Source organism: Sus scrofa, chromosome 2 (genome assembly GCF_000003025.6).
Source record: "Sus scrofa isolate TJ Tabasco breed Duroc chromosome 2, Sscrofa11.1, whole genome shotgun sequence".
In the NCBI taxonomy this organism is placed as follows: domain Eukaryota; kingdom Metazoa; phylum Chordata; class Mammalia; order Artiodactyla; family Suidae; genus Sus; species Sus scrofa.
The window spans coordinates 36,700,993-36,728,826 of record NC_010444.4 but is presented as its reverse complement, the minus strand read 5'-3'; the positions used below and the strand labels follow the sequence as shown (position 1 = coordinate 36,728,826).

The window sequence follows — 27,834 nt, the reverse complement described above, 5'->3', positions numbered from 1 at the left end:
AGGTGAGAGGTTAGCAAGGGCTTTGAGGGAGGTGCAGAGTTAGCTCTCCAGTTGTCTCCAGGAAATGTTTTCTAGACAGAGAGAACAGTAAGTCAGGAGCAGGCCCTGGAGTATCTGAGAAATAACAAGGAGGTCAGTGTGGCTGCACGAGAGCCTACAAGAGGTAGAGTCAGGGAGCTAACAGGAGTCCAAGTCATGCAGAAACGTGGAGGTCGTTGGAAGGACTCTGTAGTATATTTCTGGTGAAGTGGGGAGCCACGCAGGGCTTTGACTTGAGTTGTGGCCTCTGGTGGCTTTTGAACAAGATCCCTCTGCCTTTTTTGTTCAGAATACACTGAGGGGCAGAGCAGAAGCAGGAAGAACAGTTGGGAGGTTATTGCCATGATCCAGGTAAGACAAAGGAATCTTGGGACTAGGGAGGTAGGAGTGGAGATGGTGAGAACAAATTGGATTTGGATTTGGGATGAAATTTTCCTCTAACATTTTATTGTAAAAAAATTCAAACATTCAGAGAAGTCAGTACCCATAGAACTACCACCGGGCTCTACAGTGAAACGTTGCTGGATTTACTTTACTGAATATCTGTCCGTCTCCCCATCCTGTGCCTGACTGAGCCACACCTTGTCTAGAGCATCTCAGATCCGATTTCTGCAAAGATAACCTCCAGTCTTCTGCCGTGATGGTGCGGTTGTTGGCACTATGGGATGGTCACGGGCATAGCAGAGCTAGAGCGGAATGAGGTTAACCAGGGGGTCTAACTGAGTCATACAGATTTTCAGCCAACTCTCCTTTTTTCAGTGACATTTCTCTCCTCACCTGATGGAAGTACCTGATGGCTTTAAAACACAAGTTTTCTGTAGTTTCAAGGCATGGTTTGACCTGCTTCTTTTTGGCAGCTGTCATTTCAGGTTTTTAATTTCAGCTCTCTCTACCTTCCATCAGTTACGACTCATTTATCTTTTTCCATCTTCTAAAAATGTCTCTGACCTTTCTTGTCTACTGTTATATCCTCTCAATTTCCCTTTGCCCTTGTGGCTTGGTAACATTTTTATTCCTTGCCTTCCATTTGAATGAGGCTTTGAGAGAAAGGAGACTCATGTTTTCAGATATTTTGTCAATAAAAAAAGATGAATGTCTTAGCAATACTTTGCATTCCATTTCACTGGATCTACCACCATAGTAAAGACAAATTAAAAACAGTGGCACAGAGTTCCCATTGTGGCTCAGTGGGTTAAGAACCCAATATAGTGTCCATGAAAATATGGGTTTGATCCCTGGCTCAGTGAGTTAAGGATACAGTGTTACTGTGAGCTGTGGGATAGGTCACAGATGCACTCATATTCCTAGTTGCTGTGGCTATGGCACATGCTGGCAGCTGCATCTGCAATTCAACCCCTAGCGTACCCTTTTTTTTTTTTTTCCTAAGGCAGATACGGCCTTAAAAATAAATAAACAAAAACAGTAGCATAGTAGTAGTTTTTACAGTGGCCCAAATACAGACACTGTCGTTGCTTGACAGGACCCAGGAGGACAGTAGGTTGGAAACCCCTGCACAGTGTCAGTAAATGCTAACCTTTGGCTCCAGTCCAGTACTGACTCTAGTCTTTTGGGACTTGGTAACAGTGTTTAGAAGAGAGAATGGGAGCTCAGGTTGAGGCAGACAAATGTGGTCCTATTTGATTAGTGGAAGGGGTGAGTTTTCATTGCTCCTCAGAGCCAGCTCCCCTTCCTGAATAGTTGCATTTTGGGGGTAGTTGAATCCTAGTTTCAGTTACAGATCCTTCCTCTAGACAGCTATTCTCTTTTCAGCACTAGAATTTTCCAGCTCATTGCTTTCATGATGCTGCATGTTCCCTAAAATATTTATTGTAACTACTCTGCCTTCCCTGTCTGAAATGGCATCATGAACTGGCAATTAGATTAATTAGATTGCAGCTAAGGGTTTTGTTTTTTGGTTTTTTTTTTTTTTTTTTTTTGCTGCTTTTTTTAGGGTTACACCTTCAGCATATGGAGGTTCGTATGCTAGGGGTCAAATCAGAGCTGCAGCTGCTGGCCTGTGCCACAGCCACAGCAATGCCAGATCAGAGCTGCCATCTGTGATGTCTATGACCGACGCCACAGTGGACGGCAACACCAGATCCTTAACCCACTGAGCAAGGCAAGGGATCCAACCTGCATCCTCATGGATACTAGTCAGGTTCATTTCCACTGAGCCACAACAGGAACTCTGTGGCTAAGGCTTCCTAATTTCATTTGGTGCAGAGCTGGGAAAATGGAGACCTTACATAACAAGTCGATGAGAACTGACAGGCAGCTGGCATTAAGTGCTCCCACACATATTTCCAAGCAGATGCAAAGGGAATTTTTTGCCAGTTGATGGGCACATTTATCTGCTAGCTACTCTTCTCATGTTTGCTTCCAGAAAGATGCTACTAAGAATCATTTGTCTACATAGAGCCTTGGAATTGAACTTTTTCCCTCTCCAGAGGGAAACAACAAAAGCAGGCCAGGAATTTTTTTTTTTTTTTCCTGGCAAGCCTCAATAGCCAGATTTCTGACTCAAGGGCCTGTTCATGCCAGAGGATTGGCTATCATCATTTAGGACACTACAAGAGTTCACCCTTCAAATGAGGGCTTGAGGATTACATTCCTGCTCATTTCTGATTTATTACTGAAAACAACACATCGCAAAACTGGACATCGAGAGACAAGGTCTGTATTCTTGCTCTGCATCCATGAGCTACTCACTTATCCTCTCTGAACTTCTTTTTTTCCATTTGTGCAATGTGAACAGGAATAGAAACATGCCAAACCACTGGGCAGGTATGATGACAAAGTGAAATGATGCAAATGAGAGGACTTTTTAGACTGTCAGGGATCTCTCCTCTACATTTTCCTTTCAGAGTATGGCGCCCAGAGCAAAGCCCCTAATTTTCAAAATTTTTGTATGGGTGACACAGTCAGGTTCAAATTTGAATGAGTTTTTTTTTTTTTTTTTTCCTTCTCAAATTGAAACTCTATACCCATTAAAAAATAGCTCCCCACTACCCCCTCCCTCCATACTCTGGCAATGACCATTCTACTGACTACTCTAGGTACCTTCTATGTATAGAACCATAAGATAATTGCCCTCATGTGACTGGATTATTTCATTTACTGCAATGTTCTCAATGCTCATCCATGGCATAGCATGTGTCAGAATTTCTTTTTTTCCCCCTCCTTTTTTGGCTACACCTGAGGCATATGGAAGTTCTTGGGCCAGGGGTAGAATCTGAGCCACATCTGCATCTTACCTATGCTACAGCTCCAGCAGCACTGTGATACTCGGCTGGGAATAGAACTGGCAACACCACAGAGACAAGCTGGATCATTAACCCCCTGTGCTGTAGGGGGAACTCCCTAAACAAGTTCTTTCAAGAATGTGTTAAGCTCCCCCTTTTTTTTGGAACTGGGTCTGGAGTATGTTCAGAGCTGGGCAATTTGATCCTCAAAGAAAATATAAAATGGTAACATGTATTTTTAAAGAAAAGAGGTTGTCCATGGGAGGAGTAGGTAAGAACTCAGACAACCATGACTCCTGGTGAAGCCCCTTTAAGGAGTATAGTTAAGTGGTGATCAGTTTTGTTTTTAAGGTCAGATAGACTCAAGTTCAAATCTAAACTTCCTAGCTAAGTGACTTTGGGCAATTTCCTAAAGCTGAGTTATCATTTTCTCATCTGTAAATGTCTATAATAATGCAAACCACTTAGAGCTGCTATAAGAATTAACTGAAATAAAATCCATAAGAAGTTTATCATCATCCTCACAGTAACATTTTTATTTTAATAATAATTATAATAATGGTAGGTTGCTGTTGAGTATCATGTACCAGGCAGTGTGCCTACATGCTTATATGTACTAATATCTTTATCCAACAAACTATAAATTGTTATCATTTTACAGATGAAAAACTGAAGCGCAGAGAGATTCAATGAATGTCTTACAGTTGTACAGCTAGTTAGTGGTAACCATATCTAGGCAGTCTGATAAAGGCAAAACAAGTGGTAGCTTCTGCTCTCATGACTGAAGCTTTGTCTAAGGCAAGGGCATAATAAACCAAAGGATGATTAGGAAGATAAAAATGAGCCAATAAATGTGAAAAATGCTTTATGAACAGTAAAGCGGTAATTCTAGAGGCTTATTTATTTGTGTGGTATTTAACCATTTATAATTTCAAGTAGTTAGAGAGGTTGAGATGAATCCCCAGCCTTTGCCAAAAAGGAGCCTTCCCATTGTCACCTATGGTTAACAGAGCTTCACCTGTCCTCTTAACAGGTGACCTCGTCACTTACCTTGAAAATGCAGGTATCAGCTTTCCAAGATGGAGAACGAGTGATGGAACACCTGCCATGTTACTCCTCCATGTGTCAGGGTACCTTCAGCAGAGAGCTGAATTCCCAGTCGCCCAATTGTCAGCATATGCCATTTCAGTATCATATTGGATGATGACAGAGTCTGTGGTCCTATAAATTAATTTAACACTCTTCCTCTGGAGAGCAGATGACTGCATTCTAAAAACAATATTTTCACTCAAGTTATGATGGCTTGTAAAAACACACCTTGAATAGAGTTGATGAGGATGTGTTAGGAAGCCTGTGATGTCCCAGGAGGCCAAACTGATTTAAATTTATGTGGGTTGTCTCTTCTCCTCAGACAGTGTCAGAGGTGGTTTTCTCTTAAAATGATGGCTCTGGCAGAGGGCAGTTAATAGATTGTGCAGTTAACCAGTGTGGTCAGTGAAGTGGGGAAGGGCTTAATGAGAGTGACCCCAAATACTTACACATTAAAAAAAGAAACAGGAGGGTGAAAATTTTATTAATTAGGTACTGTAGAAATTTTATTAAATAATTAGGTACTGTAAAAAATGCATTCCCGGTATTATGAGAATTTGCAGGGGGAGGTAATGAAGAAAATAATATACTTACGTCTGGATTTAATAATATACTTACTTTCTTCTTTCCTCCTCCTTCTTTCTCTTTCTCCTGTCCACGGCACTATTGATTCTAATGCAATCTCCCTTTTTAACATATGGTTCCTATTTTAGCTTCTTTGACCCAAAATATGTCTCTCTCAAAGGAATTCTCTAAGCAATGGTTGATGTGTATTATTATTCACATCCCGGGTTTTTTCAGACACTCACCTTAAAGATAAAGAATTTGACCTTTTCCTTTTTCTTATCTCTCCATAAATAAGTAATGTTTTTTACATATCCATATGGTAATAGTTGCCAGGTATACAAAGCTAAATAAAATGTGACCCTTTAGGGAAGTTAGAAAGATGGATAAGAAATAAGGCAGCAGAGTTCCTGCTGTGGTGCAGTGGGTTAAAGGATCTGGCATTGCTGCAGCTGTGGCATGGGTCACAGCTGTGGCTCAGATTCACTCCCTGGCCCTGGAATTTCCATATGCCATCGGTGCAGCCATATAAAACAAACAGAAGAAATAAAGCATCAAAGTATTGTAGGTACAGTGGTTGAGTGCTATGCAGGAAAATCTCAAGGTCCAAAAAAGGTAATCTAAAGGTTAGAGAGTGCAAAAATATTCCAGAAAGACAGTGATGCCTGCGTGGAGCATTAGTAGTTCATTCATTCATTTAACAAGCATTTATTGAGTGTCCACTGTGTACTTTCCACTGTTCTATGCCCTCAGGGTATAAAATTAGCAAAGAATAACCTTCTCTAGCACTCAACAAATATTTGTTGAATGGCCAATGGAAGATACTCACTTTAATTCACCTGGTGAATGTGGAACAATTCCCTGCATGTAGAAAGACGCGAAACTTTCAGGGGATTCTAAGGCATTCAGAATATTTGTTGGATAAATAATTTGGAGGTGGGGGGCATGAGCATAAACAGGTAGGGTCACAGCATAGCTGCATAGTTGTGTAGCACACAAACCTGCACAACAGTATGTGGTTATGAAGGCATAGTGAGAAAGAATGGGGGAAAGGAATCATAGACTATAAAGTGGTTGCCATCGAAGGCTAGTTTTTCTCATGGGGGCAGGAGAAGGACAGGGGTTGGGGAGGGGATATCAGACTCACTGGAGAATTATTTCTTCAAATTATGTGTCCCTCTGTCCACCGTAGAGATGTAGACTCTGCCCCATCCCTACACACACAAACATACACTCATAGCCTTGCTCTCCCAAAATATTTTCCCCAGACTTTTGTGCTGATGAGAATGAGTCCTTCTCTTCAGGTGGACTAAAAATGGCTGAGAAACACTCAGACAATGGAAGGCTGCTCCCAGGTTTTGTAACAAGGCAACAGTGTGGTCACATTTTCCTTTTACAAAGGTCCCTTCAGCACTGGGGTAGAGAGTAGATAAGGGAATGTGAAAGATGATGAGGGCACCTGCTGGACGCTTTCCCATCCTCAGGGTCTAATGCCATTGGTACTCAGAGCACTTGACAGACATTCCTGCTTCCCTGGGTTTTCAAGGTCACCGGCACAAGACTCAAATCAGAATGAAAGAGATTTATCAGTATGTGCCCGAGAAGGTGGCAATACCTGAAGCATGTCAGAGGAATTATGATTTAGGACAGATGTGAACATTCAAGCAGAGCTCTGCTGGGGAGTTAATGAAATATAGCTATCAAATATGGACATGAAGCATTTCACTTTAAATTCTGCTTATCTCAAAGACATCTTGTGTTGGTTATTTTGTTGTTGGTGGTGGTGTTTGGCTTGGTTTTTTGTTGATATAATGATATAATACATAATGAAGTACACCGCCAGCCTGGCCCCCTTAAAAATGAATACATTACCAGTAAATCCATTATATTTTCTGTTTCTCTTATGGGACCATTTTTTTCTTGTGTTTTAGCAAAACATATGATTTTCTGTGATCTGTACATAAATATTGGCAGTGCCTTGTCAACAAAAAGTGAGTCGATGTAACTGTTTCTGATGACTAATTCATGTCCCCAAGAATAATATACACTTGTTCTTGCTTTATGTTCTTAATCCCTACATATAATGTGATTCCTGTCTGTCTCTCCAATAATTAGAAAGAAAAAAAATAATCTTCTTTCTGAAATCCTCTTATCCCATATCATAAGAGCCACCTCACTAGATTCCCTGATACTGGAGTGAACTCGCAATTTGTAGAGGGCCACTGACTAATCATTTCTACAACTTTCGAATTTTCTATTATGTTCTAAGTTGGTATAAGAGAACTATTTCCTTTCAAGCCATTTTTTTTTCCTTTGAATTAAACCTCCAGATGAACTACAGAACTTGTTGGTTGTGGGATAGTTTATTACCTTACTGTGTTAGGAAAATAAGATTGAAAGGTGGTACTAGAAAGCAGGCTTTGGATAAACATATTGTTGCCTAACAAGATGTGCATTCAATCCAGTAAGTCAAAAGACTTATCTGACATGTTATAAACCACTGCTGGGTCACTATATTAAGTGATTCACCCACTTGTTATTTATTTATTTATTTTGCTGTTTAGGCCACACCCTTGGCATATGGAAGTTCCCAGGCCAGGGGTCAAATCAGAACTATAGCTTCCAGCCTACACCACAGCCACAGCAACAAAGGATCCGAGCCACATCTGTGATCTATTGCACAGCTCGGAGCAATGCCGGATCCTTAACCTGCTGAAGGAGGCCAGGGATCAAACCCGTGCTCTCATGGATATTAGTCAGGTTCGTTATACTGCTGAGCCACGACGCAAACTCCCAGATTCACCCATTTTTTAAAGATCAGGTTCATTTTTAGAATACTAATTTTTAGAAGAGTATAGCTTTTCATTTGTAAGGCCATGTACTAGACTGAGAGTAAAGGAGATGTCACTTCTAGCCTGGGTCTGGGGAACCCCTTGCTTAATCCTTTCTCTGCCCTTTTGTACATCTATGAAATGAGGGCATTGCCAGTGATCTCAGTGTTTCTTTTTAGCCTATTTCAACAAGACATATTTGTAGATCACATGGCCCATAGTAGTTGCTCTAACATGACTCAGTGCCATATAAGAAAAAAGGTTCCCTTTTGCTAACAAATGTTTCCTAGGAAAACAACATATAATTAAACTTCATAGTAGGACTAAAGCGTGGACCAAAATGCCCTTGAAAAGAATTAGAGTTCCTACGCCCAGTATTAGAAGAAATTATGAAAAAAACAAAAACCTGACTTTGAGTCCTACTGATTCTTTTCCCTGGGCAAGGTATATATGTCACTCATAGACATCAAAAGAGAAAATGTTTTTAATAACCCAGATCTGCTTACAAAACTTCATTGAGGCCTCTGGGAGAAATACTGAGACAAGATTTTTGTTGTTGTGTTCTTTTCCCCTTCAGCACTGAGACCTGTTGTTAAGTCAGTAATGAATCTTCTTCCCTTGGTTAAAATCAGGGGCACAGTGAGGAATAAGACTAGTTGTAGAAAATAGCAAGAAAATAATGAATGTGAAAAAAACTACTGCTTTGCAACATGTAGTGTTGGGAAATATTTGTTGCAGCTCCAACTTATTTTTCTTTACAGGAGAGAAATGCAACAAACAACATACAAAACTATACTGAGTACTCAATTCACATGTGCATTGACACTAGTTATCTTTTGGAATGGAGAGCACAAAAATTTTCAACATTATGAAGCACCCAAAATAAAGGAGCTATAAAATGTACACTGAGCAGAGAATCAAAGCCCAGTTCTTCTATGCCAGCAAATAGCTATCTATAAATATATTTTATCCTGTTACATGCATTTGACACATATTTTTGAAATACTTAGGGCCACTGGAGTATAATCTTCTGAAATTAAGTGCAATATTTATTTAGAGTTTATTAGGACCAAAATCCGTAAGTCATTTTATGTGAGCATTTAATCTGCTTAAGCAACTTATAACTATTTCTGGCATTGGTAATCCCTAGCCTGTGCTAAATTATCACAAGTAACTAAGCAGATATGAAAATCAAAACCTAGGAGCTTTAGAGAATAAGTCAAGATAGTATAACAGAAAGAAAGGATTCTTGGGCATTCCCGTCATGGCTCAGTGGTTAAGGAATCCACCTAGGAAGCATGATGTTGCAGGTTCAATCCCTTGCCTCGCTCAGTGGGTTAAGGATCCGGCATTGCCGTGAGCTGTGTTGTAGGTCGAAGAGTCAGCTCGGATCTGGCGTTGCTGGGGCTCTGGCGTAGGCCGGTGGCTACAGCTCTCCTTAGACTACAAGCCTGGGAACTTCCATAGGCCACAGGTGTGGCCTTAGAGAAAGGCAAAAAAAAAAAAAAAAAAGAGGAAGGATTCTTGTCCCAATTATGCCACTGATTTGTTGTATGCTCTTGTACAAGTTGTTTAAGAGCCTCCATTCTTCTTCTTTTTTGGGGTGTTGTGGGGGGACGCCCATGGCATGTGGAAGTTCCTACGCCAGGGATCAAACCCAAGCCACTGAAGTGACAACACAGGATCCTTAACCAAATGCACCATAAGGGAAGTCCCAAGAGCCTCAGTTCTTCTAAGAGCATCAATTTTATTAGCTATAAAATGGGAGTAATATTGATAATAATATCTTAGGTTAGGCCTACTAAGGAGAGCCTATATTAGGATACATGAAAAGGAGTGAATTACTATTGTACTGACAGCCTTCTGAGCTCATGAATGTGAGAGTCCAAAGATGTAAACACATCTCTCTTTTCAGAGACCTCACACATTATTAAAAGGGGCATCCAGGTATATTAGCAATTATACTTCAGGACAATGAGTAAAGCCATGAAGTCATGTGTAAACTGAACAGGACATGTCGAGGGAGGTTCCCTTTCACATGTCAGTGAAGGAGATGGCCATGGAAGATTTTTCAGGTGGTGGTCAGGTTTGAATTGGAGGAATGTTAGGAGCAAATTTGGAAAGGCATGAGAGAAAGAGTATGCTATTTGGGAATATAGAACTAAAAGAATTCATGGGTCCCAGAGCTCAGGGAAGGGATGCAGCTGGCAGGAGTGGACATGGAGAGTAATGTATGCAAATGAAGCAACTCAGCCTACAGGTGAGAGAGAAGTAAAGAAAGTATTTAGGCAGGAGACAATCAAACTTGCATTATGGAATTCTCTTTGGTGGAAGCTTACTAAATGGATTGGATACAGCAAGGCTGGATGCAGTGACACCTCTACAGTAGACCAAGGGAAAAAAAAAAAAGACACTAAAGTAAATAATAGCAATGGTAGCAAAAATCCTGAGAAACATTTAGGGGGAAATGAATGCTTTGGTATCTGACTAGGTACTGAGGATGCTCATGTCACCAACTCTATAAGGAAAAACCTGGAGGGCCTTTTAGTGAAAGGTAGAGGAGTTAACTTTGCAATTGGAAGCTTCGGAATGAGGCAAGGGCTAGAATTATAGTTTGAGAGACATAAGTAGATGGTAGCGAAAATCATGAGGCAGCAGATAGAGAGTGGTTAAACTGAGGAAAGCAGTAGGTAAAGGACAGAAAACTTTAGAATCCTTTGGAGGAGCAAAACTTAAAAATAGGTAGAAGAGGGAGTTCCCATTGTGGCTCAGTGAAAACAAAGCCAACTAACATCCATGAGGACGCATTATCGATCCCTGGCTTTGCTCAGTGTGTTAAAGATCTGGCACTGCCGTGAGCTGTGGTGTAGGTGGCAGACATGGCTTACATCCTGCATTTCTGTGGCTGTGGCATAAGCTGGTGGCTACAGCTCCGATTTGACCCCTAGCCTGGGAACTTCCATATGCTATGGGTGCAGCCCTAAGAACACATACACACACACACAAAAAGAATAGGTAGAAGAAATAGAACCTATGAAGGAATAGAGAAAGAACCATCAGGTTGGTGGTTGGGAGCAGGGGATCCAGGAAAAGGGGTCTTGTCAGAGAGAGTTAAGCAGTAGGGAGTATCAAGGAAGGAATGTCCATACTTATCAGATACCTTACTTGAATGATCAAGAAAGACAAGGATTAAGGATCATCCACTGGATTTGATAATTCTAGAGGCCATCTGGTTTCATTTTTCTTTGGTCTCTTTTTTTTTTTTAAGGCCACACCCACGGCATATGGATGTTTCCAGGCTAGCGGTCGAATCGGAGCTGTAGCTGCCAGCCTATACCACAGCCACAGCAATGCCAGATCCGAGCCACGTCTGCAACCTACACCACAGCTCATAGCAATGCCGGATCCTTAACCCACTGAGCGGGGCCAGGGATCAAACCCACAACCTCATGGTTCCTAGTCAGAGTCGTTTCTGCTGCACCAGGACGGGAACTCCTGGTTTCCTTTCCTATGTAGTCAGGTAAGCAGAAGCAATGCCTACTGTTGTTTGGACAATAAATAGGAAGTTAGAACTAAAGACTGTGAGTGTAAGCTCAACTGTTGGAAAGCTCAGGGATAAGAAGTTATGAGAGCAAAGTAGACTGGGAAGGAAGGAGAATTTTCTTTGTACAGGAGTAGGAGACACTTGAATATGTTTATCTCCTGAAGGGTAAGGACTATTATACACTAAATTAGACAAAGAAGAGAGATGAGATGTTTTGAGGTAGCTGGGTTCTGTATGAGTGGTAATGGGAATTACGACCAAGAGGAGGACTTGACCTTGGACAGAAGCACTTCTTTCTGTGAGACAAGAAAGGTGGGGAAAAGGATAAATGTTGGAGTGAATTAGCCAGTGGTGGTACCAAAAGAGAGGAAGTCATGCCTGACAAAGATGAAGTCATGGTAGATTGATGAGGATGAAAAGGGTAGTGTGTTTGAGAATTACAGAAAGAAATGAGACATAGAATTGACCAAAACAAAAAAATAAAAGGACCAATTAATTGCAGTTGGTTTGATATTGCTAATCTCTGAGATGGAAGGAGTTTTTCCAGCAGAGCTCAGTAGCTCAGCCCTGATTTAGAAAAGAGTATACTTTTGTCCCAGGTTGTAGTTTTGTATGGAAAGTGCTGTAAGCGGAAGGAAGAGTTGAGAGTAATTTGGTTTATAGCAGGTTGATTTGCTTTTAGGTTAAATAGCAGGGATTTTGTTTATGGAGATGATGTGGGCTTCATTTTTTTTTTTTTCTGGAAACCAAGCATCTTCTAAGAAAAGTATGGGATTTACACCTCTACAATCAATCTGTAAACTCCTGTAGTCTTGATATCCCATGCTTGAAACTGTTGCCTGGTTGGTTTCACCATTGGCTTTCTCAGCACATTGTAAGTTGCTGATTAGCTATAGGAAGGATATGGAATATGAGGTGGGCAGAAATTTAATTCCTATGTTATTCACATTCAGAATGACTCTAAGATTGGAACCACTTTACATGGTCCCATGGATTCATTAAAGAATCTGCAAGCAGTTTGCACCTAAATGATCATATACTTCAGGATGAAAAACATTTCTGTCACTGTTACCCAGAGTTCACTAAATTTTTCTGACTGGTGGTTCTTTCTGGTTCAAACAGCCTACTCACCGTCAAGTGGACTTGGGCATTCTGCCAGAGGCATTCATACCAAGGATGTCCAGAGACAACTCTTAAATGTAATATGCAGGGCTAGGATGTGCCAGAACTTCAACAATAGGCAAAGCAGCTCTCTTGGAATAATGGGAGAAAGGGTCAAAGTGCTATTTTGACCCTGGCCTTGGCAGTTTTTGTCCCAACAACTCAAGTTTCAAAAACAGGAAGTAGGGAAACTGTGGGAATGATAACAGGCGAGTAAAATTATAAAAGCCTTGATGGGCTTTATAAGAAGGAACTGTTATGGGAAAAATTCTACACTGGGAGTCTGAAAATCACATCAAAGATCTGGACCTCAGTGTCTTCATCCTGAACAACAGGGGAGGCAGAATGGTTATAAACTAAAACCTGGCTCCTCTTATCTGCTTTACAATTCAGGGGTTCCCACTGAGATTCTATTGAATGAGTAAAAGCTGATGCTAAAATAAGTTTGAAGACTTCTTGTTAGAAGATATTTCCCCAGATCCTTTCTATTCTAAAATTCAAATATTCTAGTGAGAATAAACAATGTAGTTGCATTTAATTCTCATGAGTCTAATAGATGAGTGTAATAGTTGTCATTATTGTTATTCAGCAGATTTTTATTACTGCCTTATGTCAACCACATGATTCAAGATCTCTTAATTTGAGCCCATGGATGGATTTCTGGGAGTCTGCAAAAGCCCTAAACCCACATGCAATGTTTTGTGGATAAGGCATACAGAGAGAGGGTCCAAAACTTTCATCAGAATCTCAACATCAAGATGAGAGCAGTAAGGGCAAGGTCATCCCCCACTCAGATCTAAAGCTGCCACAGAGTGAAAGAAATTCAAAGAAATTTTATGGGGCTGACCATGAAAACTGCTTCCCAAATATCCTCCCAAACCTATATCCCCTTCATTCCCTGCCCACCCCCCCAAACCCCCCACCTCAGGACTCTGTTACCATTGTGTGTTCATAATATTTAGAGCAGGCAGAGGTCAGCAGGACCTTTAGTAAAGGTGCAACATTCCCTCTTATTCTTACATTTTCTGATTTTTGAAGGAAGCCAAGAGCAAATCTTTGGCTCTCTGTACCAATCCTCTACCACCTGGACATGTCTTTACTAGATAGAAAAAACCGCAGCCTTCTCATTTTCATTCTGTAGCCTTGTTAACCTGGAGCTTTAGATGGTTCCTGGACCTGAGGATAAGTTTTTTGTTTGTTTGTTTGTTTTTAAAGAAGTATTCTATAGCAATTGGGAAGAAGGAAAGTAAAGAAAAACATAAATGTTTGGCCATCCCATAATATCGTTCCTTGAAAGCTTTGGGCAGTAACTGGGGAAGATTTCGATTTTTCTGAGTACATTTTCAATTCTGTTCTGCAGTGAGTAGTTGATTATTAACATTATTTTTCTAAAAATAAACAACAAGGATTTACGTTGCACAGGGAATTATGTTTAATATCTTGTGATAAACTATAATGGAATAGAATTTGAAAAAAATATATATATATGAAAAACCAAATCATTTTGCTGTATACCTGAAACTAACAATATGGTAAATCAACTATACTTCAACAAAAGAATTATATTTCATAGCAGGCATTTCTGTGGTCATTTAAGTCCTGGTTCAGAGGGGAATAACCCAGTGGGAAGAACGGAGCTCTGATATGAGGCAGCAGTCAGGAAATGGAGCAGGGGGTGAGGCTGTGACACAAAGTCAGGTGTCAGCAAGGAGCCCCTAGACTCACTGAGCCAAGCAAGGGGTTGTAGCTGCACCCTGACTCCCACAGTAGGGCAGAGCTTGATCCCGGGGATGTGTGTAATGATGCATTTGCATGGAAAAAACAAAGCAGCTCTCACAAATTATACGCTAACTCAGACACCCTGCAAGAAGTGGAAGAACAATGGGAGCTTGAAAAACAAAACAGGAAACAGCACCGACCCTGGAACCAGAAGTTGATGTGAGATACAGTAAGAATTCTCAGAATTTAACCCTTTTGCTCTCTTTTCATTCCAGATGCTGCACAACAAGCATGTCATGGTCCGTGTGGGAGGAGGTTGGGAAACATTTGCAGGGTATTTGTTGAAACACGACCCCTGCCGGATGCTGCAGATCTCCCGTGTGGATGGCAAGACATCCCCCATCCAGAGTAAATCTCCAACCCTTAGGGACATGAATCCAGATAATTACCTGGTGGTCTCTGCCAATTATAAGGCTAAGAAGGAAATTAAATGAAACTAGTTGGTCACCACAAGGGGACTCTCATAATGGCCTGTATCCACATCTCCAGTTGTAGTCAGTTTAGTTCACACGCTCCGAAAATTACTTTGGAAAAAGACGTAACAGACAGAAAGATGTCATCATGTTAAAGCATGTTCAACGAGTAGCATTATTTATTTGGAATGCTTCGGTAGAAAATGACCTAGTCAGAGAAATTCTAAACTCAGATTTAAATCAGACAAATTGTAGGCAAATTATTATTTCTCAATATATGAACATGGTATTTAGGATACAATAGTAGCAGCATAATTCTAGCTAGAGGTAAAAATTATTAGGAGAAAATAGTTGGGATGTACAGTTAAGTCAACAGAAAGTGCCTGCCTAATGTCTAAGGAATAAAAGCACCCCAGACATTTTTAATAATTGCAAGATTTTTAAGCGCATTTTAAAAAAGTGATAATTAGCATGATGTGCTCCTGAAAATGTCCAATGGCACTACAAATAAGTACAGAGTGCTCTCCACAGCAGTGCTTTACTGGAAAGGCCACTTCAGAAAAGTTTACATTCACTTGGACGATTGCCTTAAAATTTAGCCTTTATCTATGACCAAATATCTGGGGTACTCTGTACTCTGGGACGTTTTCACTGCACCCCTTACAGAATGGCTTATGACTTGTTTCACACATTCCGAGGCATGTGGCTGTGAGACTGACAGTGTAATTCACACGCATAAGCTGACATACGTTTATATTTTGACAGAATAAACTCTACAGTCAAATGTTCATTGACTTCATGTTATTTCAAAGCATTTTCTTATTAAAATATATCTTTAGTTAACCCTACTTTGCTGTGCTGTCTAGTAAAGTAATTTCACTGTAGCTAATGATGTTACAGACTAAGTATACCCTTGTATACCTAGGACAGGGCTGTTTTATACCCATAAACGGCAAAATGGTGTCCTCACTGAATCAAGAATTAAAAAGATAAATATTAAAAAGTGTTTACCTGTCTGTCTATCAATGTTTTATTCTGAAATAAAGATAATCTTCAAATGGCAACTTCTCCTGAGAGTTATAGGAAGAGTCAAATCATGGTTACCTTTTTCTTCACTTTGGGCCGCTGAGATGTAGTGATACTTGTTCTCCTTATCAGAGAGTTCTAAGGACTTGATCAGAAATAGTCCTTTAAGTGCTCCCCAGATATAAAAATTATAGGCAGAGTTAATTTGTCATTCCCTCATTTTTCAACAAGAAAATCCACCTTTCTTGCTTCAGAAAGTCAGGGAAGAAGTATCTCAGTTTGTCACATGGATCATTTACTCAAATCAGACACAACCTTTTTAAAACAACAGGACCGGTGGCGCTGGAAATGGTGAATATCATTATGGAAAAAAAAAAGTTTCATAGAAAATAAAATCATCATTGAATAGGGAGTATTGTAATATCTTTTAAAATATTAAACTAACCCAACTAACATTAACACTGAATTTCCCTGTATGGTAATCAGCAGTATTTCCATCAAAACTTTCTCCTGTGCTTAAATTTGTTCTCAAAAACACTTATGTCTTTAATAATTAATTTCATTAACTTAGTTCCTAGTTTATTAGTTTTTCATTCCTGATGTAGCTTAAGCAACAGGAATTTGTTATGTTATAGTTTTGTAGCTCACAAGTTTGACATTGTCTCGCTGAGGTAAAATCAAGACATCAGCAGGGCTGTGTTCCTTTCTGAGGAGTCTAGGAGAGGATCCCTTTCTTTGCTTCTCCCACTTTCTGGAGGTTGTCTGATCTCCTTGATATCTGCCCCCCTTCCTCTGTCTTCAAAGCCAGCAATAGAGTGTTTCAGTGATGCTTCTTTGTTTGTATCTCTTTGATCACAGGTTGGAAAGGTTCTCTGCTTTTAAAGAGCCCTGTGTTTCAATTGGTTCCACCTGGATAATCCATTATACTCTCCCCTTTTTAATATCATTCACTAAATCACATCTGTAAGATAGCTTTTATGGTATAATGTCAACATATTCCCAGATTCCAGGGATTAGGATGGGTCTACCTAAAGGAGTCAAGATCTACATATAGTTCAAATGCTTTAAAATTAATATGTACCATATACTGCAATATAACACAAGTCTTGTGGGAAGTATGAGATAGTGGCTCAGTTTCCTTTTTGTAAATCAAATAAGCTGTTCTATTGAATTTAGTTTCTATTGCATTTAGTATCTGCAAATTCTAATTTAGGGCTCAGGCTGTGGTCTTATCATCTGAAAATGCAACCAAATTAAAAGATACAACCATTCTTCTATTTTACCTTATTATATACTAAAAAACTGTAAGAACCAAAAATGCTGTAATGCACATTACGAATGAACAAAAGCTTAAAAGTTTATGACAATGCATTATATAGAATTACCTCACAATATTTTTATATTTAAAATAGACATTTTAAAGTATAGTACTTACATACTTCTTTCATATATTCATACTTGCCTTGGAAATTTCACATCTGTATAAATCTTATGATCATTCTTTAATAAATATAATAGAAACACCTGTAAAATTTGGACAAACATTATTACCCATCCAGATTCTCAGTTGAACGCATTCAACTACTACAAGAATCTTTAGAGTTGAATCTGACATGGTATAATAGTACATCACTGCCCTATGATGGCACCACTAATATATAATTTTAAATACAGCAAGCAAAAAAACCCCACTTTATTATACTGTAAAATAAATAGTATGCTTATTTTATAAGCTCAAAAGTAGAAAATAAATTAGGAGAAATTCAGTGTTTTCTATAAACACTAATTTTTTAGTAAGTTACAAAAATTTATAGTGTTCCTTCACATAAGCCCTTCAAATGATTTTTCAAGATTTTCCCTGATGATCAGTTTAAAGGCACTAAGTCCATACGTTTAAGCAAAAGTCTTCATGTATAATGCAATAAAGAGATAGAAGGTTAACTGGCAAACAATAAATAGCTAGCTCATTTTATAAACGAGGGAAAATACAATTTGCAAACTGTCATATGTGAGATGTATACAGAATTTTTACATGCAAATATATAAATATATATTCACTATTTAGGTTCATGTTTTAACAACTAAAAAACAGCAAATCATTCACTGCAGAAGAACAAATGTAGAGAAAATAAGTACTTAGTGAAAGGTCTGGCCATTTTCTAAGTCTAAAAATCAAAAGTATTTTCGATATTCAATTCTGAAAAAGCACTGCACTTAAGGGCACTAAAATTACAAAGTCTGAATCTTCATTTATTCAAAGAGAAGAGATTAAATTGAGGATTTCCACTTGATTGCAGGTATTAATTATTGGCAGTAGACTCTTCCACTTATGTTATACTTTATGAAACTGTCCACTAGAAAAGATAAAAATATAGAGAAAAGTAAATCTTATTTAAAGTTATGTAACAGTATTCTAGTGAACAAACAGGCATGAGAGGACCATGGACTATACAAATGCAAAATGATCTTTGAAAGCAACAATTAGTAAAATGTTACATTATAGCTAAAAGTCTAAAATAAGATGTACAGTGGTATAAAAATATAAAGAAATAAAACAAGGAGTTCCCATTGTGAGTTCCCATTGAGCCCAGGATGTGGGCTCAATCCCTGGCCTTACTCAGTGGGTTAAGGATCTGGCACTGCCACAAGCTGCAGTGTAGGTGTCAGGTGAGACTCAGATCCGGCATTGCTATGGCTGTGGCATAGGCTTGCAGCTGCCTGCAGCTCCAATTCAACCCCTAGCTCGGGAATTTCAATACACCACAACTATGGCCCAAAAAAGAAAGAAAGAAAGAGAGAAAGAAAACAAAATATATGGACAGATTAGTAGATCCCAAATATCCAGTAATCACTGAAGGAAAAGTAAAACATCACAAAACCAAAAAACAATAAAATAAAAATAAATGAATCATTTTTTGAGGCAGGAAGTGAAGAAATGGTAGAAATTATTAAATAATGAATTAGTAATGTCTTCTCCTTGCTTGACTGGATAAACTATTCCATTAGGCATTTAATCAAGTCTTTTTTTTGCTATTTCTTGGGCCGCTCCCGCGGCATATGGAGGTTCCCAGGCTAGGGGTTGAATCAGAGCTGCAGCCACTGGCCTACGCCAGACCCACAGCAACGCGGGATCCGAGCTGTGTCTGCAACCTACACCACAGCTCAGGGCAACGCCAGATCATCAACCCACTGAGCAAGTGCAGGGACCGAACCCGCAACCTCATGGTTCCTAGTCGGATTCGTTAACCACTGCGCCACGACCGGAACTCCTTAATCAAGTCTTAAATCTGAAGTAGTAAGTTCTGAAAAAGCCACTGGGATGGTATTAGAGGTATTTACCAGTTTCTTGAGTAGTCATTTTCCAAGTATATACAAGGTATATTATTGAGTGTAACATTAAGAAAAATAATAAATTGAAAATTTTAAAATTAAGGATTAGTCCAAGTAAACTCACTTTCCTTTCTTTGGCTCTTCATAGAGACTTAAATACTGTGCCCTTTTTAATCTCCAAGAAAGGAATTCAGTATGTAATTCAGTATTCAGTATTTTATTTTGCTATTTCTTGGCCTGCTCCCACGGCATATGGAGGTTCCCAGCCTAGGGGTCCAATTGGGAGCTGTAGCCGCCGGCCTACACCAGAGCCACAGCAACGCAGGATCCGAGCCGCGTTGCAACCTACACCACAGCTCACAGCAACGCAGGATTGTTAACCCACTGAACAAGGGCAGGGACTGAACCCGCAACCTCATGGTTCCTAGTTGGATTCGTTAACCACTGCACCACCACGGGAACTCCGGTATTCAGTATTTTAAACTTTTTTTTTTTTTTTTTTTTTCTTTACCATAGGACTATCTCTCAGGATTAGCATTACAAGCACTAGAGCAGTGATTCTCAATCTGGTTGGATATTGGGCTAAACCCACTTTCAGCCATTCTAATTGGCCTAGGGCTGGACCCAAGGCTCAGGCTTTTGTGAAAGCTCCTTGGGAGTCTCCAGCAGCAGCCAGGGTTGGGAGGCACTGCATGGAATGTCTGCCACTGCTCCTCTACTGGTAAGTCCTGAACCCATGCTAGTTTGTGTCCTGATGCTGTCATCACATTGACTCCTTCAAATAAGACTGCCTTTCCAGGACACAGTGAGCACTTTTAAGGCCAATTACCCTGGGAAGAGGCAGCTAGTCAGGAGATGACTATGTGGAAAGCATGATGACAAGGAAAGACGGTTTTTTCCTCATACTATGGAGCCCAGTTAGGAAGAATCTAGTTGTGACACAGTTGAGGCCAACCTGTAGAACAGGCCTGAGAGCAGTCCCTAAAGGATCCTAGGCCAAAGGGTTTGAGGATTAAAGTTATTTTCTTGCTTGTATTTTTCCTTCTGTTATCCCTGAGCCTCCAAAAACTTATTTTGAATTACACTGTATGTTCTCGATGAGCAAAGCAGGTGGTCAAAGAAAAAAGGGACTAAATTTAACACTGAGGTGTTTTTTTTTGAGCACTTCTGAAGGGACCAGAAGCAATACAAGGCTTAATTTATTTTTAATCTACAGACTTCAGGTTTAGTTAAGAAATCCCTTTATCTTTTATTAGAGTTCAAAAGCTGATGTTAAATTTGTTAGAACATGTAAAGTAAGTACCTTCTGATTATATATAAAGTATCTTTTTTTGGTAACATTGTATGTGACTTTAAGTCATTTTGAACTTCCATTTCTTCTACTATGAAATAGTTGATCTTAGCACCATTTCCAGTTCCATAATTTAATTTTCATATATGCTTTTGAGAACCCTATATGAAGTGATAAATTGGTGACATAGATCTTTATCTAAACAGAATGTTGAAAGTAAGCATTTATGCTTTTGTTAAATATCTGACCTTGTATCTCCCAAATGTTTTACTTTACATTAATTCTTTCTTATTATGGGGGTATATTAAAGAAATAAATCAATAAATACAATACTCACCACTATTTACCTTAATATTAGAACCAATTATTTTATATGTTGTTAAAGTTAACAATAAAAAACTATTTTCTTTAAATTTCACTTATTAAATGAAATCAGATGAAGTAACATACAATGATAAAATATGCACAGATAAATCTTATTTCCATGTATCTTCCTGAGTCAGAATCACTTCTGCTCAGGGTGCTCCTAAATTGCCTGCCTTACAAGTCAGGATTGTATATACATAGGTATTTATATATTTTTGTGAGCAATAGCCAAATTGAATTGAGAAGGTAGCAAATCAACTAAACAAGTGCTCATAAACCACCACTAAGCTAAATACAAATGCTTGAAATTCAGGACATTGTCCTTTCAAAGATATACTTGAGAAATCTATTTCCTTTAAAAATTGCCCAAAGAAGAAAATCTTAATATATGAACCATTACTTTTCTGAGCTTTAACACATAAGCTAAAACCTTTTATCATCCTGCTAGATTGCAGCAAGCCCCACGCTCAGGGACCATGCTTAATTGTCCATTATTGTACTTTTAGTATCCAGAGTTACCATGGCTAAGATTGGGAGGAGTATGTGTCAGATGCACCCCTGTACATCCTACTGTCCAAATCAATGTTTACATAACAATGATAATGAGTGACAATGGGAAGCTCAGTAGTCTCAAATCATTGAGTGGAAAAAATTCCAAGAGTCTGAAGTAGTTTATAGTATAATCCCATTTAGTAAGACTGATGTATAAATGATATTAGAAGCAATGTCTGTCAAAATGACACTGAATTTGGGTGATTTTTACTTTCTTTTTTATACCTTTCTATATTGTTTTCTATACTTTAAGATTGCCATCAATTATATAAGTATCAAGTATTAAAATACAGAGTTAAGATAGTCAGGAAATATATTTTCATTTTGGAAAAAAGAAAGCAAATATATTCCAGTGAATGTCGGAACATCCAAATAAATGGACACTTCTTCCAAACTATATTGTTCATGCTTTTAAATTAATTCACAATTTTCCAATAATCCATTTCCTGAGGAAATTATTGAATGGACTGCTACTTAAGTTTTTTTAAAAAATTCCAAGTAAATTAAACCTTAAGTAAATTTTAATACTTACTCTAAGTCCACCTTCTGGTGGGGGTCCAGATGTAGCCATTTGTTTTTCTATTTTTTCCTTTTTCTTTCTTTTTTCTTCCACAGACCTAACATCCAAAATGCCCCGAGATGCAGCCTTCAAGAAAATTGTTAAGGAGTGTAGAAAAATAACAAAAATCAGTTTCCATTGGTCTAGCGGGTTGGTCTATTTCTACAACAGGTTTACATAAAACATATTATAATTTCTTCATTGGTAATTTTGCAACCATACAAATTTCACCCCTAAAGTTACTTCACATCTGTCGGAATTTTATAAGCCACAGTCATTTCATCCCAAGGAAGAATGTTATTAAAGGGGCATCTCACATAATAGAAAACGTGTATGGTAATTTTCATATGTTAAATGACATAAATGCTTTGAAGTAATTTCTAGAAACACAGAAGTCATTTTGAGAAATGTTTACCTTTATAGGCTATCAGATACCATTCTCATTAGAGAATACTACTAGTAATTGGCATTTGCAGAGAACAAAGTGCAAATTTAACTATCTAAGGTAGAATTTTATTTTTACTCTCACCTCCTTCTGTCTTCTCTCTGCAGCCTCTGCAAGCTTTGCTCTTTTTTCTTCCTGGGAGAAAATGTGTAAGAAAGATGTTTAACAACAAAACCAAACATTATCCTTTATATTTTATACTTTTATCTTATAGGTTATATAACAGTTTACAAAAATATTTAGTACTGGCTCAAAATGTCTCACTAAAAATGCCATTATTTATAACATTTATAAAATACTCAATTTTCTGAATATCATTCTCCCAATCAATATACCTTCAACTAAGCACAAGATGAAACTAAAACATATATATGTATTATATATCTCATACACATACACAGACTGCTATTTGCTTTTTTTTTTTTTTTTTTTTAAAGGGATTACAAGCCAGTCAGGGCAATAATAAAGTGGGGGGAATTCCTGTTGTGGCTCAGTGGTTAACGAATCTGACTAGGAACCATGAGGTTGCGGGTTCAATCCCTGGCCTTGCTCAGTGGGTTAAGGATCCAGCGTTGCCATGAGCTATGGTGTAGGTCACAGACACAGCTCGGATCTGGCATTTGCTGTAGCCATGGTGCAGGCCAGTGGCTACAGCTCCGATTCGACCCCTAGCCTGGGAACCTCCATATGGCGCGGGTGCGGCCCTAGATAAGACAAAAAGACAAACAAACAAATAAATAAATACAGAAATTTATGGTTTGTACTGTCAATTAAAAAGGAGTTTGAAGTAGGCTGGTGTTTGCAGAAAAAGTTCACACATCAAGTGGGAGAATCTCACTGTGTAGGATGATGGGAGGGACTTGAAATTTATGAGATACACTGTTCTCTGTTGGGAAACAGTAAATATTATTTCTCTGTATCATGTATTACATTATTCATAGTCATAGATTATAATTCTTGAAATATGATAGTAAGTAGCATTCTCTTGGGAGCTATGTTAATAATTCTCCTGTTTTCCATACAATACATTCATTTTTTCATTCATTCATTCATTCATTGGATAAATACTTATGGTGCCACTATTATGCCTCAGGAACTTTTCTACTTGCTGAGGAAACAGCAGTGAAACACAGACAAATGTTTCCACCCACGTGGAATTTACATTCCAAAGAGGACAGTCACAGTATAATCAAATAAACATAAATCTATCAGAAGTGCTTTGGGAAAATAGAAGAATATGGTGAATAAGAAATAGAAGGATGGGTGGGTGGTAGAGTGGAAGATCTATTTCATTTAGGGTGCTGGGTAAGAGAAGCCTCAAAGATAAAGTGACATTCAAGTAGCAGGCAATGTGCTTATCTGTGGGGGTGGGGGAAAGGCTTAACAAATGCTGGCAGATTGGTATTTTATCAACAGCCAGATAAACAAAATTAGGAACATTTAAAAGCAAGAGTAACAAGAAAGACAAGGTGAACTTTCTCATATCAACTTCCAGGTCATTTCTAGTACTTATGATCAAATCGCTGAAGAGTTAATGTACTTCCCTAAACTTATTTCCTTCAATGAATTTTTAGCTAGATAGAAGAGAGGAATTCAGGGTTTCTGTTACAAATTTCCTGCAAGGATTATTAATGTAAAAATGCTATTAAAAATAGAAAGCTGCAAAAAGTATTAATGTATTATAGCACAAACCACCTATTTAAATCTGAAATCATCCAGATAAATAATTTCTAGTGCAAGTATGTCGCATGGGACAAATCTACGTATTTTAAAACTTTATTTCTTGTTTATCTGAAACTCTAAGCACCCTGTATTTTTATCTGCTAAACGTGACAATCTTACAAATTTTATGTTCTGTACTACATAAAATTCTTTTGTAAAAAGAACTTAAAAGAGGAGTTCCCGTCGTGGCGCAGTGGTTAACGAATCCGACTAGGAACCATGCGGTTGAGGGTTCGATCCCTGGCCTTGTTCAGTGGGTTGGCGATCCGGCGTTGCTGTGAGCTGTGGTGTAGGTCGCAGACGCGGCTCCCATCCGGCGTTGCTGTGGCTCTGGTATAGGCCGGTGGCTGCAGCTCCGATTAGATCCCTAGCCTGGGAACCTCCATATGCCGCGGAAGCGGCCCTAGAAAAAAAAAAAAAAAAAAAAAACTTAAAAGAGATAAATACTAAAGAGAAATCATTGATTAACAATATATCCCATAAAGCACAGGAGGCACCTTCTTATCTCCTACAATATCAAACACTTTAGTTCACGGAGAAAGAGAAATTTCTTTACACACTCGAACTCCATCTACCGCATCTCCCAGAATGGCCACCGCACGCACGGACTGCGTACGCCTGCGTCCTACTAACTCCCAATTTTGCCAGCCAGCGAGATGTGAAAAAACGCTAGAGCCGCCTTTAGATAAAATTTTCCCTAACGGAAGTGTAGAGACCCACGCGGAGTCAGCAGCCCAGGTCCTGGGGGCAGGACCTCCTGTCCCTGCCACCAGGGTTGGCTGCACATCCGGCCCGAGCCACCGCGTCCAACAGCCGGTCCCGGGGCCCGCATCTCAGGGCCTTTGGCGCGCCCCTTTGGGAAACAGGTGCGCACGGCGCGGGCGGGCTGACATGGGGACGCAAGAACGCTGGGAGGAGGCCTTACTCACCGGGTCTGGCGAGGGAGGCGCCTCCTCCGTTGGACAGGGAAAACACAGCCCCATGGGGACGACAGCTGACGCCCCTTTCTGGGTCAGCCCCAGACCAGGCCTTGCAAACTGCGTTGTCAGACCCGGGCCCCAGGTCTAAGGGGCTCGCTCCGCCCCCGCCGGGCGGCTTGGTGACTGGGCAGCTCAGCTCCGCCCCGCCCCTCTGCAGCAACGCCCCCGCGCTCCCTCTCAGCTCTGCCCCGCCCCACCACCACCTCCCACCCCGGCTCGGCTCAGGCCCCTGGTATAAGGCTCCGCCCATTTCGCGCTTCGGCCCCGCCCTTGCAGCTGGTCTCCCTCCCATTGAGTAAACTCCTTACCTCCAGAGGCTCCACCTGGACCAGACCTTGGTTCCTAGAAACGCTTGCCCAGAGCAGCATGCGGAGGAGGAGTGGAAAAGCTTGACCAGTGGCTCCGGGTTGGCTGGGCCTTTATAAATGAATGATGTAACTCTGGATAGTTTATACTACTTCTTTGGTGAGAAGAGATTCTGACCTCCAAGAAATTAAAGCCAAAATTTTGAAGTCAGCACTCTTTTCTGTTAAGTGCCTCTCGCTACTACCCCAGTCGAGACAGCAGAACATGAAATCCATCAGTATATTTTAGAAGTGAGCATCATTAGTGAACCATTAGTTGAGATTCCCAATAGTTTCTGGTGCTTTGGACTCATTTATTAATAATGTTTGATATATTCAGAAATACTTAAAATGAAGGCATCTCAAATTTTAAGGGCCATAAGAATCACTTGGGCATCTACCTAAGTGTATTAACATATGAGTTAACAAGTGCCACAGCAAAATGGACATATCATTGGAAAATTGATGCAAGCACACTGAGTTATTGATCTTAATCTTCTGATAATAGTTTTATGAAGCCAACAGATTTTCCATTAGAATTCTTTAATTTCTTAACCTGTTCAGTAGTATGATCTAAAAGTTATCGGAAACCCATACATGTCTGAAACTCCTATGACTCCTCTCGAACATGAAGCATCAAACAATGGCTGTCTATAAGTGACAAAATATTTAAAAAGATGTGATTGAGGATCTGATACGATGCAATTGACAAAGAAACTTGGTTACTGGTAGAATTATGACTGATAACATTTTACTAGGTGGATATACTAGATTTTTTAGGAGTGCCATATAATTTTCAGAATATCATATTAATAACATTTACCTGTACAATATACACTGAGAAGGTTTATCACCACTTATTTGATAGAGCTTCCCATGTAGTTTAACAAAAAAACAAGCCTGATTAGTTTAATATTCTTCTCTCTCATATGCTTCTGGGGGTTCTCTCTGAAGCTTCCCAAAGTTAGCTAGAGGTTTAAAGAACTTCAGTTAGAATTTGATAGTTGGGAAGTTTGTCAAAAATATCAAAAATATTTTAAAACTCTTAGTCAAATAGGCTCATATGTCGCTGTGGAACAATACTTATTCACTTAACCAAAGGGACAATAAAAGACTTCAAAAGCAAATATCAGAAGTTTTAACAGATTGCTAGTTAAAAGGAAAAAAACTTTACAACTGTTTATCAAAAGCAGACAAATATTTTAAGAAAATTTTGAACAATACTTATTCACTTAACCAAAGTGACAATAAAAGACTTCGAAAGCAAATATCAGAAGTTTTAACACATTGCTGGTTAAAGGAAAAAAAACTTTACAGTTGTTTATCAAAAGCAGATCAATATTTTAAGAAAATTTTGTCCTTTGTTTTTAAGAAAACCAAATTCAGGCTTTGTACCAGTTTACCTTTAATATTGAAATTCATTTATTCAGTTAAATTTATTCTAATCTTTACTAGTCCTGACCACACAAAGAACACCTTTCTAAAGATTCATTTTTTTCCTTCACAACCTTGTAGAGCTTTCTATATACATATTGTCGCTTATTTTCTTTTCCTTTAGAAATTGCCAGTTTTAGAACAAACTTTCTTTTCCCTTAACAAAACATATTTCCATTCCTTACACCTTCTTTTTCCTTGCATACAAAAGTGTTTTATTAACTTTGTAGTTTTAATTGCATATTTAATTATAATAAACCTTGAAAACCTTAGTTTCTAATGAAAACTAAGGAGTAAACAATTATGAACTTTTATATAGTATTTTGTAGATAGGCAAACTTGTAAATGCTATTTGTAATTTCAAAAAGCAGGTGTTTCTTTAAAGAAAATGTCTCAGTGTGGCACCAAATGTATTTAATTTATTAATAGTCCTAAATATCTTTATTTCTGTAAAAGGAAACCTATGTTCAGTAATTAATGCCCCAGTACCTTATTTGAAAATGATCTGGATATTTGATGAATTCCCATCATTGAACTTAAGTTATCAGTTTCAGGTTGCAAAAAAAATTGGAGTAATTATTTTTAGATAGATATAATTATTTCTAAGGAGTTCACCTAAAAATTTTATTTCATTTACATTTAATTTACTTAAAAGTTTCATCATATCAGGTTATTTTTCTTGCCAAGAAAATTTCTTACAGGAATGAGATCTTATTTGATTTCTAGTAAATCTAGGTACCATGAATGGGAGCTGTAGCCACTGGCTTACACCACAGCCACAGCAACACAGGATCCCAGGATCCAAGCTGCGTCTGCAACCTACACCACAGCTCACAGAAACTCTGGATCCTTAAACCACTGAGGGAGGCCAGGAATTGAACCTGCGTCCTCGTCCGTGTCCGGGTTCATTAATGCTGAGTCACGACAGGAACTCCGATTTTCTCATGCTTATTTCTCAGTATTTCATGTGCCCCATCTCCCTGCTTTTTTTCTTTTCTCAATGTTTACCAGCAATTTCAATATGAGATAATTTGGTAAGGTTTCGACATTGTCTTCCTCAGTGTTTTCATTAAACTTGCTGGATCTATGGAGTTTGTTTTCTTCAAACTTGGAAGCATTTAGG

The 27,834-nt window shown here is 38.9% G+C and overlaps 2 protein-coding genes across 10 annotated transcripts in view; one reads left to right on the top strand and one right to left on the bottom strand.

Annotated features, from left to right (window-relative positions):
- GAS2 (growth arrest specific 2) overlaps positions 1–16,069 on the top strand; it is a 172,679-nt gene extending 156,610 nt beyond the window's left edge. For all 9 annotated transcript variants that reach the window (XM_021083246.1, XM_021083240.1, XM_021083242.1 and 6 more), the window contains one exon: positions 14,465–16,069. In XM_021083246.1, coding sequence (XP_020938905.1) covers positions 14,465–14,683 — 219 coding nt within the window. In that variant the 3' untranslated portion in view covers positions 14,684–16,069. The remainder of the gene's footprint in view (positions 1–14,464) is intronic.
- On the bottom strand, positions 14,809–25,070 carry SVIP (small VCP interacting protein). The gene is made up of 4 exons (XM_003353923.4): positions 24,883–25,070; positions 22,316–22,366; positions 21,760–21,873; positions 14,809–18,042 (listed from the first exon to the last, which is right to left on the bottom strand). The coding sequence occupies exons 1-4, from the start codon at positions 24,934–24,936 to the stop codon at positions 18,028–18,030; spliced, it is 234 nt and encodes a 77-aa protein (XP_003353971.1). The 5' UTR covers positions 24,937–25,070; the 3' UTR covers positions 14,809–18,027.